The 17,831-nt window shown below is 46.0% G+C and overlaps 1 protein-coding gene across 2 annotated transcripts in view; it reads right to left on the bottom strand.

Annotated features, from left to right (window-relative positions):
• Positions 1 to 4,739: 4,739 nt before the first annotated feature.
• Positions 4,740 to 17,831, bottom strand: part of LOC121567676 (protein-tyrosine sulfotransferase 1) — a 95,796-nt gene continuing 82,704 nt past the window's right edge. Inside the window, exons 4-6 of one of the 2 annotated variants that reach the window (XM_041877887.2) lie at positions 6,939 to 6,989; positions 6,165 to 6,225; positions 4,740 to 5,402 (exon numbers count right to left, since the gene is read on the bottom strand). In XM_041877887.2, the coding sequence (XP_041733821.1) occupies positions 6,190 to 6,225; positions 6,939 to 6,989 (87 nt within the window). In that variant the 3' untranslated portion in view covers positions 4,740 to 5,402; positions 6,165 to 6,189. The remainder of the gene's footprint in view (positions 5,403 to 6,164; positions 6,226 to 6,938; positions 6,990 to 17,831) is intronic. The other variant, XM_041877888.2, reaches the window with a different exon arrangement.

The following is a 17,831-nucleotide window of genomic DNA, read 5'->3' as shown; positions in this document are numbered from 1 at the left end:
GGGGGTGTTTTTCTGCTAAGGGGACAGGACAACTTCACCGCATCAAAGGGACGGGGCCATGTACCGTCAAATCTTGGTGAGAACCTCCCTTCCCTCAGCCAGGGCATTGAAAATGGGTCGTGGATGGGTATTCCAGCATGACAATGACCCAAAACACACGGCCAAGGCAACAAAGGAGTGGCTCAAGAAGAAGCACATTAAGGTCCTGGAGTGGCCTAGCCAGTCTCCAGACCTTAATCCCATAGAACATCTGTGGAGGGAGCTGAAGGTTCGAGTTGCCAAACGTCAGGCTCGAAACCTTAATGACTTGGAGAAGATCTGCAAAGAGGAGTGGGACAAAATCCCTCCTGAGATGTGTGCAAACCTGGTGGCCAATTACAAGAAACGTCTGACCTCTGTGATTGCCAACAAGGGTTTTGCCACCAAGTACAAAGTCTTGTTTTGCAGAGGGGTCAAATACTTATTTCCCTCATTAAAATGCAAATAAATTCATAACATTTTTGACATGCGTTTTTCTGGATTTTTTTGTTGTTATTTTGTCTCTCACTGTTCAAATAAACCTACCATTAAAATTATAGACTGGTCATGTCTTTGTCAGTGGGCAAACGTACAAAATCAGCAGGGGATCAAATACTTTTTTCCCTCACTGTATGCAGAATGGCATCTCGGAATTCACAACTCGTCAGTCCTTGTCACAGATGGGCTATTGCAGCAGACGACCACACTGGGTTCCACTCCTATCAACTAAAAACTAGAAGAAGCTGCTCCAGTGGGCACTCGATCACCAACACTGGACAATTGAGGAGTGGAAAAACATCCGCCGTTCCGACGAATCCCAGTTCCTGTTGCCTCATACTGATGGCAGAGTCAGGAGTTAGCGTAAGCAGCATGATTCCATGGCTCCATCCTGCCTGGTGTCAACGGTACAGGTTGGTGGTGGTGGTGGTGTAATGGTGTGGGGGAATGTTTTCCTGGCACACGTTAGGTGCCAATTGATAAATGTTTGAACGCCACATCGTATCTGAACATTGTTGCTGACCAGGTGCATCCCTTCATGGCTACAGGTGGGTCCGACCCGGTACTAGATGGTTATACCCAATAAACTGGCCACTGAGTGTGTAATATCAGAGACTGGGGACAGTACAGTACATTAAATACAGTTGATGTCGGAAGTTTACATACACCTTAGCCAAATACATTTAAACTCAGTTTTTCCACAATTCCTGACATTTAATCCTAGTAAAAAATTCCCTGTTTTAGGTCAGTTAGGATCACCACTTTATTTTAAGAATGTGAATAGTAATAGTAGAGAGAATTAGTAGAGATAATTATTTATTTCAGCTTTTATTTCTTTCATCACATTCCCAGTGGGTCAGAAGTTTACATACACTCAATTAGTATTTGGTAGCATTGCCTTTAAATTGTTTAACTTGGGTCAAACGTTTCGGGTAGCCTTCCACAAGCTTCCCACAATAAGTTGGGTGAATTTTGGCCCATTCCTCCTGACAGAGCTGGTGTAACTGAGTCAGGTTTGTAGGCCTCCTTGCTCGCACACACTTTCAGTTCTACCCACACATTTTCTATAGGATTGATATCAGGGCTTTGTGATGGCCACTCCAATACCTTGACTTTGTTGTCCTTAAGCCATTTTGCCACAACTTTGGAAGTATGCTTGGGGTCATTGTCCAGTTGGAAGACCCATTTGCCACCAAGCTTCAACTTCCTGACTGATGTCTTGATGTTGCTTCAATATATCCACATAGTTTTCCTTCCTCATGATGCCATCTATTTTGTGAAGTGCACCAGTCCCTCCTGCAGCAAAACACCCCCACAGCATGATGCTGCCACCCCCGTGCTTCACGGTTGGGATGGTGTTCTTCGGCCTGCAAGCACCCCCTTTTTCCTCCAAACATAACGATGGTCATTATGGCCAAACAGTTCTATTTTTGTTTCATCAGACCAGAGGACATTTCTCCAAAAAGTACGATCTTTGTCCCCATGTGCAGTTGCAAACCGTAGTCTGGCTTTTTTATGGCGGTTTTGGAGCAGTGGCTTCTTCCTCGCTGAGCGGCCTTTCAGGTTATGTCGATATAGATACTTTTGTACCTGTTTCCTCCAGCATCTTCTAGTGGGGTGGAGGTACTGCCAAGGTGGGCTTCGTTGACTTGCAGATAGGTATTGGAGTATAGCCTTTTCCTTCCTGTCGAAATTCCATTCTATGTTGTGCTACTGACCACGACTGACCAATGAGGATAAAGTAATATTGAGTCTAATGATGATAATAGAACCAGAATCAGATTTTAGAATGATTGTGACTTTGTCTTTGTCCCAAATGACACCCTATCCACTATATAGTGCACTACTTTTGACTAGGGCCCATAGGATGGCCATTTGGGACATACACGTCCCCACTAGTCTCCAGTGGCTCCCAATAATAACCTGAACTCTTCATTCCAAAATGGCTGCCACGGAGGGGTCCGATCCATAGAAGACCCTACGTCTGTGACCACACTGCCCAGTCTTCCCCAATCCTGAGGTGTTGTGGAGAAATCAGCTTTTCAGAATGGAGAGTTACAGGCCAATGGTATTAAGGAAGGTGTTGTAGTGGAATGCTCCCAAATGACACCCCATTCCCTTTATAGTGCACTACCTTTGACCAGGGCACTGGGCAGTGGTTCTCAACCCTTTTTTTTCGTTACTGTACCACCAAGTACATTTGGTTATGCCCTGAAGTACCCCCTTATGTGCATTTGACCAGGAAGCCTACAGGCTCATGAATCTTCTCAAGTAGCCCCTGTGGATAGGCCAAGTACCCTCTGTGGGTAGGCCAAGTACCCCCTGTGGGTAGGCTAAGTAGCCCCTGTGGGTAGGCCAAGTACCCCCTGTGGGTAGGCCAAGTACCCCCTGTGGGTAGGCCAAGTACCCCCTGTGGGTAGGCCAAGTACCCCCTGTGGATAGGCCAAGTAGCCCTAGTTGAGAACCACTGGTAAAGGGAATAGGTTCTATTTGAAACACACACATGGTTTAAGTAGATCTCACTACATGTGGTAGTTTATGATTGAAGTGGGGAGGAGGGGAAAGTTTAGTAGCCTGGAATCCAAACTGACTTTGTGAGGTTTCTCCGTTGTTACAATGGTGAGCACAGTGTTTCAGTCTGGTTGAACCAGGCTAGAGTGGAGCTATTTTCTTCCAATCAGGACCACGTGTACCAAAGCCTCGAAACAGCACCCTCTGTGGCACGATGATAATGTGCAATTTAATACCGTATCTCAAAGACTGTTTACTAGGTGTAAATTTAAATATATATTATAACTACTGTGCAATTTATGTTGTTTGAAATTCTCTGAAGTCTGTAAATAAATAGAACAAAACTGTATTTCTATGAGGACGGTATATCAGGACACGTAGTGGATTTGTATGTCTATTTTTTATCTTGGTTTTAGAGCAGCGTGTATAACTGAATGCCCGTTGCTGTGTATAACTGAATGCCCGTTGCTGTGTATAACTGAATGCCCGTTGCTGTGTATAACTGAATGCCCGTTGCTGTGTATAACTGAATGCCCGTTGCTGTGTATAACTGAATGCGTGGAGCCTTTGTTACACTTAGTTGACTTATATTCTCTCAATGTCGTGCACTGCTGATGATTTAGAAAAATAATAATTTCAAAATATTATTTTGTTTTGAAAAGCCAACGTTTGAATTGCAGAGTATTGTATGTAAAAGGATGCATCTTTTGCCTTGAATGTAATGTATTACTATAAAAAGATTGTTCCTTATTATTAAAATATCTCCATGTCTATTGTAACTCATTTGAAACATACAGGGTACGTCCCAACTGTCACCCAATTCCCTATATACACTGAGTGTACAAAACATTAGGAACACCTGCTCTTTCCATGGCAGACTGACCAGGTGAAAGCTATGATCCCTTATTGGATGTCACTTGTTAAATCAGGTTAAAGAAGGATTTTTTTTAAAGCCGAAACAATTGAGAAATGGATTGTATGTGTGCCATTCAGAGGGTGAATGGGCAAGACAAAAGATTTAAGTGCCTTTGAACGGGTTATGGTAGTAGGTGCCAGGCACACCGGGTTGAGTGTGTCAAGAACTGCAACGCTGCTGGGTTTTTCCACGCTCAACCGTTTCCCGTGTTTATCAAGAATGGTCCACCACCTAATGGACCTTCAGCCAACTTGACACAACCGTGGGAAGCATTGGAGTCAGCATGGGCCAGCATCCCTGTGGAGCGCTTTCGAGTCCATGCCCCGAGGAACTGCGGCTGTTCTGAGGGCAAAAGGGGGGGTAGCAACTCAATGTTAGGAAGGTGTTCCTAATGTTTGGTATACTCAGTGTATAGTGAACTAATTTTGACAAAGGGCCCATTGGTAGTGCACTATAACGAGAATAGGTTGCCATTTGGGAAGCTTGAATTAACACATTGCCCCGATCATGTTATTGATTTTAAGCTAGCTACGGCTAAAGTTAGGGGAAGTTTGTAGTGGCCGTTTACAGAAAACCGAACGATGGATTACATTCTCCCCTGGCCCATAGGCCACTTTCAGTCTGAGGAACCATCTAACATCAAGTTGTATAATTCTGAATTTCCCCTATAACGATTTTCCCTTGTTATTTCCTCTGTCTACCTCAGCTGAAACTCCCTCCACTGCTGTGGCTTACGGCCATACCACCCTCTTTCACAATTCATCATACCATCGCCGTTAACAAAAACAAACACAGGTTACAAAATGCCATCTTTATCACTGTCAATACTTAAAAAACTGGGATCTTGTACATCAGTACTCATGGAATTGCACGAAACAAAAAGGCATGAAAAACAAAAATGTAACTTTAAAATAGATATTGCATCTTCAAAAAGCTCAATTTAAATCTATAAATACTGTATGTCCTTTTTTAGATTTACATTTTAAGTCCACTGTAGTTTCTTACAACAGAATCACAGATTTCTATATAGCCAGGAGAAATCACAAAAACTACAAATCCAGATGAGCATGGTGTGACAAGAATAGGGTTGATAAATTCTGGTAACTTTCTCAAATTTCCCAGAAATCCTGGTTGTAGGATTCCAGATGTCCTGCTGATCTCAGGAATCTTCCAACTGGGATTTCTGGAAAATCTTTTTAAAATTTGCCGGAATGTTGCAGCCCCTAGACAAGAGGAAGGAAACATGACAGCAACATTCTCTGGTCACCATTTTGTGACAAACACATCATTAGTTTACAGTACAACATCGAAGGCCAAGAGAGTTCTCCAAGTCAGGGTGGTCCGGTCCCCACTAACACAGGCCGACTGTGTGTGTGTCCATGGAAGAGGATGAGGTCCCCTAAAGGTGGTGGTGAGTTTATTGGATGTCTTCCTCTGTCCATCGGTGCCTTGTCTGGCTCTAAAACACACAGCATTAGAAGTCTCACACAGACACACACTGTATTTCACAATCCATGGAAACTACAAGAAAGATTATGAATACATCCCAAATGGCACCCTATTCCCTATGTGGTGCACTACTTTTGACCAGAGGGATAGAGAGATGGAGCGGTAGTGGGAGACTGATAGGGAGAGGTAGAGCGATGTAGAGTGAGAGGGGTAGAGAGAGAGAAGGAGAGAAGGAAAGAGGGAGAAAGAAAGAGGTAGAGAAAGAAAGAGGTAGAGGGAGGGAGAGAGGGAGATGTAGAGGGAGAGGGAGAGAGAGAGATGGAGAGGGAGAGAGAGATGTAGAGGGAGAGAGGGAGAGGTAGAGCGATGTAGAGTGAGAGGGGTAGAGAGAGAGAAGGAGAGAAGGAAAGAGGGAGAAAGAAAGAGAGGTAGAGGGAGGGAGAGAGGGAGATGTAGAGGGAGATGTAGAGGGAGAGCAGGGCATGAAGGGGTTAGTATCATAAGCTTCTTGATAACTGCTGTTTTCTAAACCCATACCAGATGTGAATCAGTACTGGAATCGATCAAGAAGGAAAATTGTTGGGGGTACTCGAGGAGAGGTTTAGGAAAAAGTATTTTAAGTAAAGCATCTACGATGAGGGCTGAATCGATTAAGTCTTATGTCCCAAATGGCACCCTGTTCCCTATATAGTACACTGCTTTTGACCAGGGCCCATATAGGGAATAGGGCGCCATTTGGGACACAAACCTATGATTGGGTTATGCTACCCACCTGCGTGGTGTGTTGGCTGCTTCTCCTAACTGGGGTTAAGTTTCTCTGGAGTCTTCTGAAGCTGGAGAGAGAAGATAGACTTTTGTTAGACTTGTAGGCATTATGGGAATTCTCTCGTCTGGGACTGGAGGAGCGGGATTGGTTCATTATGGGAGGAGGTAAAACATGATCAGTGTGGGACTGTGTGTTGTAAATCAACGGTTTGTGTCAAAAGGTATGAACTGTTGAAAGAAGTCAAATTCGTCATGGCTCTGCACTTCACAAAACCAGTATTCACATGCAGTGTTGCTGGCTGCATGTCATGTGTGCTCGCTGCCACACGGTGGCAGTAGTACTCTTCCAGAAAAACAACCATCAGTTCAGAGACAAATCAATGGGCCGACAGGAGACGGACAATGTGGCTAGCGCACAAACCGCTAATGTGAGAGGAAGCATTCCAAAAAACATGAACACAAGGTGAGAAATGAGACCATAGAACAACAGTCAGACTACAGTACAGCAGACAGCATGTTGGTGAGGAAAAGCCAGTCATAGGCAGCATGTCATCATGACCAACAACAACAAAAAAACAAGACAAGAGAGAAATTCATAACTAAAAGCAGATGGAAAATTGTAACCAGATTTCCAATGAACAGCGGCCACCATTTTGTCACTAATATAGATAGCTGCAGAACAGAACTACAAGCCACTAATATAGATAGCTGCAGAACAGAACTACAAGCCACTAATACAGATAGCTGCAGAACAGAACTACAGGCAGAATAGCTACTGTACCTGAGATTGTTCTCTTAGAAACTCAGGTAGCTGAAATTCACCTTTAAAGACCTGGGGAAACAAAGGACTGGGTTTAGAGGCTAGGTAACCTATAAAGACCTGGGGAAACAAAGGACTGGGTTTAGAGGTAGGTTATGTAAAGGAACACAAAGGACTGGGTTTAGAGGTAGGTTATGTAAAGGAACACAAAGGACTGGGTTTAGAGGTAAGTTAGGTAAAGGAACACAAAGGACTGGGTTTAGAGGTAAGTTATGTAAAGGAACACAAAGGACTAGGTTTAGAGGTAAGTTATGTAAAGGAACACAAAGGACTGGGTTTAGAGGTAAATTATGTAAAGGAACACAAAGGACTGGGTTTAGAGGTAAGTTATGTAAAGGAACACAAAGGACTGGGTTTAGAGGTAAGTTATGTAAAGGAACACAAAGGACTGGGTTTAGAGGTAAGTTAGGTAAAGGAACACAAAGGACTGGGTTTAGAGGTAAGTTATGTAAAGGAACACAAAGGACTGGGTTTAGAGGTAAGTTATGTAAAGGAACACAAAGGACTGGGTTTAGAGGTAAAGTTATGTAAAGGAACACAAAGGACTGGGTTTAGAGGTAAGTTATGTAAAGGAACACAAAGGACTGGGTTTAGAGGTAAGTTATGTAAAGGAACACAAAGGACTGGGTTTAGAGGTAAGTTATGTAAAGGAACACAAAGGACTGGGTTTAGAGGTAAGTTATGTAAAGGAACACAAAGGACTGGGTTTAGAGGTAAGTTATGTAAAGGAACACAAAGGACTGGGTTTAGAGGTAAGTTATGTAAAGGAACACAAAGAACTGGGTTTAGAGGTAAGTTATGTAACGGAACACATGGGCAGAAGATCCAGAGATCCAGACTTTCAATCTCTATCCAACTACAGAGCTAGTGCAAACTAAACTATAGATTATTTGACTTACAACCCTGATGAAAGCTAAAATCCGATAACACGTTGGTTTTGACTTTCAACAATAAAGAAGCACTCATCAACTTCCAACGTTCTCCAAGAGTTGCTGAATTTCCTCTTTACTTAAGATTATTAGACTCCACATGATTCAACCTTTCTCCTGTTATCTTGCAATCAATTATAACGCAGCCTCGGAGCTGGCGTCAATGTATCAAATGTCCATTTCCTCTCACTAAGTCCAGAAGGATGAGCAGTGTAGCTTTAACGCTGTTGTTCTGACTGACGTGTTTTTTTTCTTCCATCGCTAAGGAAACATTGACAGCCTCCTGTGACACGTTTTGGCATGTTAGTGACTTAGAAGTGTAGCATTCAGGACACATGCAAGTATGTTCCTTCCCCCCTGTCTTGGCGATGGGGAGAGCGTTTGACTGGGGACTTGGCACAGTGTTCAGAGATGACAATACAGAGAGAAGAGAGGGAGCGAGAGAGAGGAAGAGAAAGAGAGAAAAGAGAGGGAGGGGAGTTGGCCAGCACCGAAGCCCAGAACAGCAAAGGTAGGGGGAAGAGAAAGAGGCAGACAGACAGACTACAGAGAGAGGAGGAGAGTGACAGAGCCATGAAGAGGGAGAGCAGGGCATGAATGGGTTACGGTTATCCTGGTGACTGTTGACATAGGAAGCAGCCAACATGTCGACATCTGGCTGACGGAGCGTTTCAAAGTACTGTGTCCACAGGGGGACAACATCAGAGAGAGAGAGAGGAGGGAGGGAGATGGGGAGAGAAGGAGAGACTGAGGAAAGGAGGGAGAGAGGAGGGAGGGAGATGGGGAGAGAAGGAGAGACTGAGGAAAGGAGGGAGAGAGGAGGGAGGGAGATAGGGAGAGAAGGAGAGTGAGGAAAGGAGGGAGAGAGGAGGGAGGGAGATAGGGGAGAGAAGGAGAGACTGAGGAAAGGAGGGAGAGAGGAGGGAGTAGGGAGAGAAGGAGAGTGAGGAAAGGAGGGAGAGAGGAGGGAGGGAGATGGGGAGAGAAGGAGAGACTGAGGAAAGGAGGGAGAGAGGAGGGAGGGAGATGGGGAGAGAAGGAGAGAGTGAGGAAAGGAGGGAGGGGGTCAGTATCCTTAACCAGGGTCAGAGTGACCTCATATCCTGGCTTCCACTACTGGCTTCGCAGTGGGTGTGTGTGTGTGTGTATGCGTGCGAAAGTGTGCATTGCTACGTCTCAGCTGGTCGCACAGACTCATTCTAAGATGAAGGCTCTCCTGACTTAGATTACCCTTAAATAAACTCCTGGGCCAGGATTCTTAGAAACCAAAAATGGTGAGAGAGGAAGGAAAGGGTGGGGAGAGGGAGAGAGAGAGGGAGGAAGAGAGGGAGAGGAAGAGAGAGAGAGGGGGTAGTTCTGAGTATCTAGACATGGCAGACAGAGAGGGGGTAGTTCTGAGTATCTAGACATGGCAGACAGAGAGGGGGTAGTTCTGAGTATCTATCTAGACATGGCAGACAGAGAGGGGGTAGTTCTGAGTATCTAGACATGGCAGACAGAGAGGGGGTAGTTCTGAGTATCTAGACATGGCAGACAGAGAGGGGGTAGTTCTGAGTATCTAGACATGGCAGACAGAGAGGGGGTAGTTCTGAGTATCTAGACATGGCAGACAGGCAGCTGTAACAACCTCCCCTTTTGAACATGGTTCAACACTAGAACACAACATTGTCTGCTTTTCCATATGTTCTGGTGTGTTACTGTGTTTAACACAACCCCGCGGCCAGCTGTTGACAGGATGCTCTGAAGGAGAGAGATCACCGCAAGGATGCGTCCCAAATGGCACCCTATTCCCTACATAGTGCACTACTTTTGAGTAGTGGACTATATAGAGCATAAGGGCACCATTTGGAACAGCCAGAGAGCAAGGGCTCTTCTTCTCAATGCACCAGAGGCTTGGCACCAACCGCCCTCCCGCCTGCTGGATGGATTTCTCTGACCCAGCCACGAGGCACGAACCGCCTGGTGTAGCCCAGCCCTCAAGCTCCCTGTGGGTGTGGCTGCTTGACTGCCCTAGCTGGTGCCTGGTGGTGCCCAAATGGCACCATTTAGGATATATCCTGGAACTGTACCCTGGGTGAGGCTGTGCCACGGTGGAGCATCCCTCCCTCCCTCCGTGTGTCTATCTGTACTGCTCTCTGTTTATTCTGAATCTGATTCCCATGGGTGTTGGTTACCTTGTCTCTTTCTCTAGAATCTGATTCCCATGGGTGTTGGTTACCTTGTCTCTCTCTCTAGAATCTGATTCCCATGGGTGTTGGTTACCTTGTCTCTCTCTCTAGAATCTGATTCCCATGGGTGTTGGTTACCTTGTCTCTCTCTCTAGAATCTGATTCCCATGGGTGTTGGTTACCTTGTCTCTCTCTCTAGAATCTGATTCCCATGGGTGTTGGTTACCTTGTCTCTCTCTCTAGAATCTGATTCCCATGGGTGTTGGTTACCTTGTCTCTCTCTCTAGAATCTGATTCCCATGGGTGTTGGTTACCTTGTCTCTCTCTCTAGAATCTGATTCCCATGGGTGTTGGTTACCTTGTCTCTCTCTCTAGAATCTGATTCCCATGGGTGTTGGTTACCTTGTCTCTCTCTCTAGAATCTGATTCCCATGGGTGTTGGTTACCTTGTCTCTTTCTCTAGAATCTGATTCCCATGGGTGTTGGTTACCTTGTCTCTCTCTCTAGAATCTGATTCCCATGGGTGTTGGTTACCTTGTCTCTCTCTCTAGAATCTGATTCCCATGGGTGTTGGTTACCTTGTCTCTTTCTCTAGAATCTGATTCCCATGGGTGTTGGTTACCTTGTCTCTTTCTCTAGAATCTGATTCCCATGGGTGTTGGTTACCTTGTCTCTTTCTCTAGAATCTGATTCCCATGGGTGTTGGTTACCTTGTCTCTTTCTCTAGAATCTGATTCCCATGGGTGTTGGTTACCTTGTCTCTCTCTCTAGAATCTGATTCCCATGGGTGTTGGTTACCTTGTCTCTTTCTCTAGAATCTGATTCCCATGGGTGTTGGTTACCTTGTCTCTTTCTCTAGAATCTGATTCCCATGGGTGTTGGTTACTTTGTCTCTCTCGCTCTAGAATCTGATTCCCATGGGTGTTGGTTACCTTGTCTCTCGCTCTAGAATCTGATTCCCATGGGTGTTGGTTACTTTGTCTCTCTCTCTAGAATCTGATTCCCATGGGTGTTGGTTACTTTGTCTCTCGCTCTAGAATCTGATTCCCATGGGTGTTGGTTACCTTGTCTCTCGCTCTAGAATCTGATTCCCATGGGTGTTGGTTACTTTGTCTCTCTCTCTAGAATCTGATTCCCATGGGTGTTGGTTACCTTGTCTCTCTCTCTAGAATCTGATTCCCATGGGTGTTGGTTACTTTCTCTCTCTCTCTCTAGAATCTGATTCCCATGGGTGTTGGTTACTTTGTCTCTCTCTCTCTAGAATCTGATTCCCATGGGTGTTGGTTACCTTGTCTCTCGCTCTAGAATCTGATTCCCATGGGTGTTGGTTACTTTGTCTCTCTCTCTAGAATCTGATTCCCATGGGTGTTGGTTACTTTGTCTCTCTCTCTCTAGAATCTGATTCCCATGGGTGTTGGTTACTTTGTCTCTCTCTCTAGAATCTGATTCCCATGGGTGTTGGTTACTTTGGCATGTGACTAACCCAAGCCCCGTGCCCTGCTATAAAGCAACCCTCTCTCTGGTCTCACAGTAAGGGGTCTGTTGGGTCACTAATGAGTATCGCGATACTGGTATCTTTACTTTTAACCCTAGGTAATGTACTGTATAAACAAACCATACAGTCAGTTAAATGACAGGTCTTGACTTTAGAGTGGAAGTAATGATTTAAAGAAGCAGAGTCTGTACCAAATGGCACCCTATTCCCTACATAGTGCACTACTTTTGACCAGAGTCCTATGGGGACACAGCCAGAGACCTGTCAGTCAGCCAATCAGTGCACAGAGTTGGCTGCCTGCCTTTCAAGCCTTTCATCACAGTTCAGCTCTTTTCCCTCGATAGGAACAACACATCCCAAATAACACCCTATTCCCTACATAGTGCACTACTTTTGACCAGGTTCCATAGGGAATAGGGTGCCATTTGGGACACTGACTGGATCCTCTCAGCCGGCTGCGTTTCATTCAGTTTTAATAGGCTGCGCCATCGTTTTTTTATGACCTCTTTAAGGAGAGCGGTTGACAGGGAGAGGCCTTATGAACTGGACTGAAAGACTGGTCTGCAGTGGATTTGGGAATATTGTTGGGAGTGACGATGGTCCCGTTACCTTGTTCCTTGTGTTTTGGCAAGTCAATCTCTAACTGTGGATAGTCGGATACAGTCTTGAGCGTTTACTCCGGACAGACTTCCCTCTCTGTACCGGCAGTTTCCCGGGAGGACAGAAAATAAGGGGGTAGACAAGACCAGCCTCAGAATTCTGGCTCAGTTTCCACACTGCAGCGCGTTCCGAAGGGAAGATCTGTAACATCCGTAATATGTGAGGAGGCCAGAAGACCCGGACGCCTCCCCAGATCCACCTGTCAGATGGATCCATTCCAACCCCCAGCTAGCGTGTGGCTGGCGGACTGGAATAGTCCTATTCCACCTCTATGTGAATATATAGAATATCATCTATTTACCCAGACTGCATGGCGATATTACAGGCAGGACGTGCGCCCAAACCCCCAAACCCCCAGACCCCCAAACCCCAGGCCATTTCATCAAACTCTAGTTGTTATCATTCCTGAGAAGTGATGAGTAAAGAGGAAAATCAAACCGTTGACCCTACCCTGAGGCCAGTAATCATAGGGCTGAGATATACCTCTAAAGTAAACTATTTACACATGAAACCCTGACGCAAAGCAGCTCTGACAAGATACCACAGCTAACGTTGACCGTGCGCAGTAGATCATCTGCTGGGTGTCAACGAACGCTGACGATTCAACATGTAGAATAGTCAGGAAATGAACAGAAAACGACGTCCGTTGTTCTGTGGTCAGAGGCGCTGCTTTGATACCGTAGGTTAATAGGTTTCTAATTTCTCTCCAATCATTCTCAACCTCATCGTCCTGGTCTTCTCAGTGTTGCTGTGGGGCGAGCAGAGAGGTCGGAGAACACTCTGATCCCAATTGTCATCATGGGATCAGAGACAATGCAAAGTAACTTCAAATATATTGATTGTGGCTTTGGAGCTCATCCAGGAATCCATCATTTACATTTAGGAACAGACATTTAGGCCTGGGCATTTCTGAAACACCGGCACAAACATTTTTCCTCGAAGCCCCCAATATTAGCCAAACAAACGATAATTTAGATCAAGATGCCCAAACTGCCCTATAGCCAGTCTGGTTCTGTTGCCCTATAGCCAGTCTGGTTCTGTTGCCCTATAGCCAGTCTGGTTCTGTTGCCCCCCTATAGCCAGTCTGGTTCTGTTGCCCCCCTATAGCCAGTCTGGTTCTGTTGCCCCCCTATAGCCAGTCTGGTTCTGTTGCCCTATAGCCAGTCTGGTTCTGTTGCCCTATAGCCAGTCTGGTTCTGTTGCCCTATAGCCAGTCTGGTTCTGTTGCCCTATAGCCAGTCTGGTTCTGTTGCCCTATAGCCAGTCTGGTTCTGTTGCCCTATAGCCAGTCTGGTTCTGTTGCCCTATAGCCAGTCTGGTTCTGTTGCCCTATAGCCAGTCTGGTTCTGTTGCCTTATAGCCAGTCTGGTTCTGTTGCCCTATAGCCAGTCTGGTTCTGTTGCCCTATAGCCAGTCTGGTTCTGTTGCCCCCCTATAGCCAGTCTGGTTCTGTTGCCCTATAGCCAGTCTGGTTCTGTTGCCCTATAGCCAGTCTGGTTCTGTTGCCCTATAGCCAGTCTGGTTCTGTTGCTCTATAGCCAGTCTGGTTCTGTTGCTCTATAGCCAGTCTGGTTCTGTTGCCCCTATAGCCAGTCTGGTTCTGTTGCCCTATAGCCAGTCTGGTTCTGTTGCCCCCTATAGCCAGTCTGGTTCTGTTGCCCCCTATAGCCAGTCTGGTTCTGTTGCCCCCTATAGCCAGTCTGGTTCTGTTGCCCCCTATAGCCAGTCTGGTTCTGTTGCTCTATAGCCAGTCTGGTTCTGTTGCCCTATAGCCAGTCTATATCTGTTGCCCTATAGCCAGTCTGGTTCTGTTGCCCTATAGCCAGTCTGGTTCTGTTGCCCTATAGCCAGTCTGGTTCTGTTGCCCCCCTATAGCCAGTCTGGTTCTGTTACCCCCCTATAGCCAGTCTGGTTCTGTTGCTCTATAGCCAGTCTGGTTCTGTTGCCCTATAGCCAGTCTGGTTCTGTTGCCCTATAGCCAGTCTGGTTCTGTTGCCCTATAGCCAGTCTGGTTCTGTTGCCCTATAGCCAGTCTGGTTCTGTTGCCCTATAGCCAGTCTGGTTCTGTTGCCCTATAGCCAGTCTGGTTCTGTTGCCCTATAGCCAGTCTGGTTCTGTTGCCCTATAGCCAGTCTGGCCCTATAGCCAGTCTGGTTATGTTGCCCTATAGCCAGTCTGGTTCTGTTGCTCTATAGCCAGTCTGGTTCTGTTGCCCTATAGCCAGTCTGGTTCTGTTGCTCTATAGCCAGTCTGGTTATGTTGCCCTATAGCCAGTCTGGTTCTGTTGCCCTATAGCCAGTCTGGTTCTGTTGCCCTATAGCCAGTCTGGTTCTGTTGCCCTATAGCCAGTCTGGTTCTGTTGCCCTATAGCCAGTCTGGTTCTGTTGCTCTATAGCCAGTCTGGTTCTGTTGCCCTATAGCCAGTCTGGTTCTGTTGCCCTATAGCCAGTCTGGTTCTGTTGCCCTATAGCCAGTCTGGTTATGTTGCTCTATAGCCAGTCTGGTTCTGTTGCCCTATAGCCAGTCTGGTTCTGTTGCCCTATAGCCAGTCTGGTTCTGTTGCCCCTATAGCCAGTCTGGTTCTGTTGCCCCCCTATAGCCAGTCTGGTTCTGTTGCCCCCCTATAGCCAGTCTGGTTCTGTTGCTCTATAGCCAGTCTGGTTCTGTTGCCCTATAGCCAGTCTATATCTGTTGCCCTATAGCCAGTCTGGTTCTGTTGCCCTATAGCCAGTCTGGTTCTGTTGCCCTATAGCCAGTCTGGTTCTGTTGCCCTATAGCCAGTCTGGTTCTGTTGCCCCCCTATAGCCAGTCTGGTTCTGTTACCCCCCTATAGCCAGTCTGGTTCTGTTGCCCTATAGCCAGTCTGGTTCTGTTGCCCCTATAGCCAGTCTGGTTCTGTTGCCCCTATAGCCAGTCTGGTTCTGTTGCCCTATAGCCAGTCTGGTTCTGTTGCCCTATAGCCAGTCTGGTTCTGTTGCTCTATAGCCAGTCTGGTTCTGTTGCCCTATAGCCAGTCTGGTTCTGTTGCCCTATAGCCAGTCTGGTTCTGTTGCCCTATAGCCAGTCTGGTTCTGTTGCCCTATAGCCAGTCTGGCCCTATAGCCAGTCTGGTTCTGTTGCCCTATAGCCAGTCTGGTTCTGTTGCTCTATAGCCAGTCTGGTTCTGTTGCCCTATAGCCAGTCTGGTTCTGTTGCTCTATAGCCAGTCTGGTTCTGTTGCCCTATAGCCAGTCTGGTTCTGTTGCCCTATAGCCAGTCTGGTTCTGTTGCCCCCCTATAGCCAGTCTGGTTCTGTTGCCCTATAGCCAGTCTGGTTCTGTTGCCCTATAGCCAGTCTGGTTCTGTTGCTCTATAGCCAGTCTGGTTCTGTTGCCCTATAGCCAGTCTGGTTCTGTTGCCCCCCTATAGCCAGTCTGGTTCTGTTGCCCCCCTATAGCCAGTCTGGTTCTGTTGCCCTATAGCCAGTCTGGTTCTGTTGCCCTATAGCCAGTCTGGTTCTGTTGCCCTATAGCCAGTCTGGTTCTGTTGCCCTATAGCCAGTCTGGTTCTGTTGCTCTATAGCCAGTCTGGTTCTGTTGCCCTATAGCCAGTCTGGTTCTGTTGCCCTATAGCCAGTCTGGTTCTGTTGCCCCTATAGCCAGTCTGGTTCTGTTGCCCTATAGCCAGTCTGGTTCTGTTGCTCTATAGCCAGTCTGGTTCTGTTGCCCTATAGCCAGTCTGGTTCTGTTGCCCTATAGCCAGTCTGGTTCTGTTGCCCTATAGCCAGTCTGGTTCTGTTGCTCTATAGCCAGTGGAACAACCAACCAATCGCTCCTTTATTTTACTGTCCAGTGTGACTAAGGGTTCGCCTGATATGGCACCCTATTCCTCATATAGTGCACTACTTTTGATCAGATCCCTATTGGGCCCAGGTTCAAAGTAGTGCACTATGTAGGGAATAGGGTGCCATTTGGGATGCAGCCTAACGGGCCGTTGTCACACAATAAAGTGATCAATATAAATATCGATAGAGGCCAGATCATTACTAATTGAGGGTTGTTGAAGAATGTTCTTTTAAAATTATTATATTGTCAGTTTAAAGTGTAATGTTTTAACTACTTTGCAGATATGAAATAAATAGACAATCATAATATCAGTAAAAAATATACAATTCCAAGTTTATGCTTCAAAACCAATCACAGCTGGCCTGGTACATTGTCTGCTGCCGCCACCCATTAGGGATGCACCATTTCAGTTTCAATGACTCAATAGTTGGTTGGGAATGTCGATACAATCAAACTAGCCAGGGCAGTGATCACAAGTCAGTCATAACGTGGCTAGTAGGCTAGCGCACATGTGTCAAACACCAGGCCCGCGGGCCGAATAGGTCTAAATGAGTCAACAGTTGAGTCATTTACTTTATGAAATTACAGCCTGATGCGCTCGCATCTGTAAATTCAACTTCAATTGCGCTGCTTTCGTGTGTCCGGTTTACAGCGCGCAGCGGAGGGAGAGCGTACGTCGCAGTATGGCTTCGGTTTTTAAAGCTTGACAATGAATAACCAAAAAACAAAACCTGCAATAAAACACAATGCAAAAGAGAAACATGTAAAGCCTATTACAGCAACCTTTGAGCAGTAGCCTTGGCTGGCTACTCATCTACAATACATTTTGAGTGCACCATACAGCAATGCTGCGTTCAACCGCACCGGTGATCCCATTCAGTGCAAAAAAAAAATGAAAAACATGTTTTAAGTTTAAACGTTACAACAACCTGTAGCAAAATGTTTGCTATTTAGAGTTATTAGCTACTTTTTGGGGTCGCAGTATATTATGCACATCTGCAAGCATAGCAGCAAAGGCTTTTTTAATATGTTAAAATGCTATATACAGCATCCTATCTACATAGGTAGACATAAAAAGGGCCATATTTTAAAAAATAAAACAATGACCAGTTTCAGTCGCAAGTTTTTTTGTAAAAACAAATAGGTTATGTCTGGTCTGCGAATTCTTTTTTTTTTTTCTTCCAATATGGCCCGTGCGCTGATTTAGTTTGACACCCCTGGGCTAGCATATCCATTTATGGAACTAGCTATTTATTTAGCCAGCTAAAAACATGGAGCCTAATGTTAGCTAGCTAGCTAGCTGCTGGGAGGATGTCATGTCATTGGAGAAGTTGGTGAGCGACCGACTTTTCCCCCTCATATCGTTTTTTTGATGGCTACAGCTAGAGATGCTGCAGGTGTCATTTGGTTAGCTAGCAAGAAATGTGAATCGCTTTGCTAGCTAGCTGTGCTGAACTTGAACAACTGATATCCACAGTTAGCGTCTCTCTTAGTTGACAATCAAATGAACGTTAGAAAGTGCAAAACGAGTGACCTAAGCGACTTTGAGCGTGATATAATCGTCAGTTTCCAGTATCTCAGAAACGGCCGGCCTCCTGGGCTTTTCACGCACAACAGTGTCTATGGTTTACAGAGAATGGTGCGACAAACAAAAAACATCCAGTCAGCGGCAGTCCTGTGGGCAAAAACAGCTCGTTGATGAGAGGTCGAAGGAGAATGGCAAGAATCGTGCAAGCTAAAAGGCGGGCCACAAACAGGCAAATAACAGCGCAGTACAA

This window comes from Coregonus clupeaformis, chromosome 6 (genome assembly GCF_020615455.1).
Source record: "Coregonus clupeaformis isolate EN_2021a chromosome 6, ASM2061545v1, whole genome shotgun sequence".
Classification (NCBI taxonomy): Eukaryota; Metazoa; Chordata; class Actinopteri; order Salmoniformes; family Salmonidae; genus Coregonus; species Coregonus clupeaformis.
This window is presented reverse-complemented; position numbering and strand designations above follow the sequence as displayed.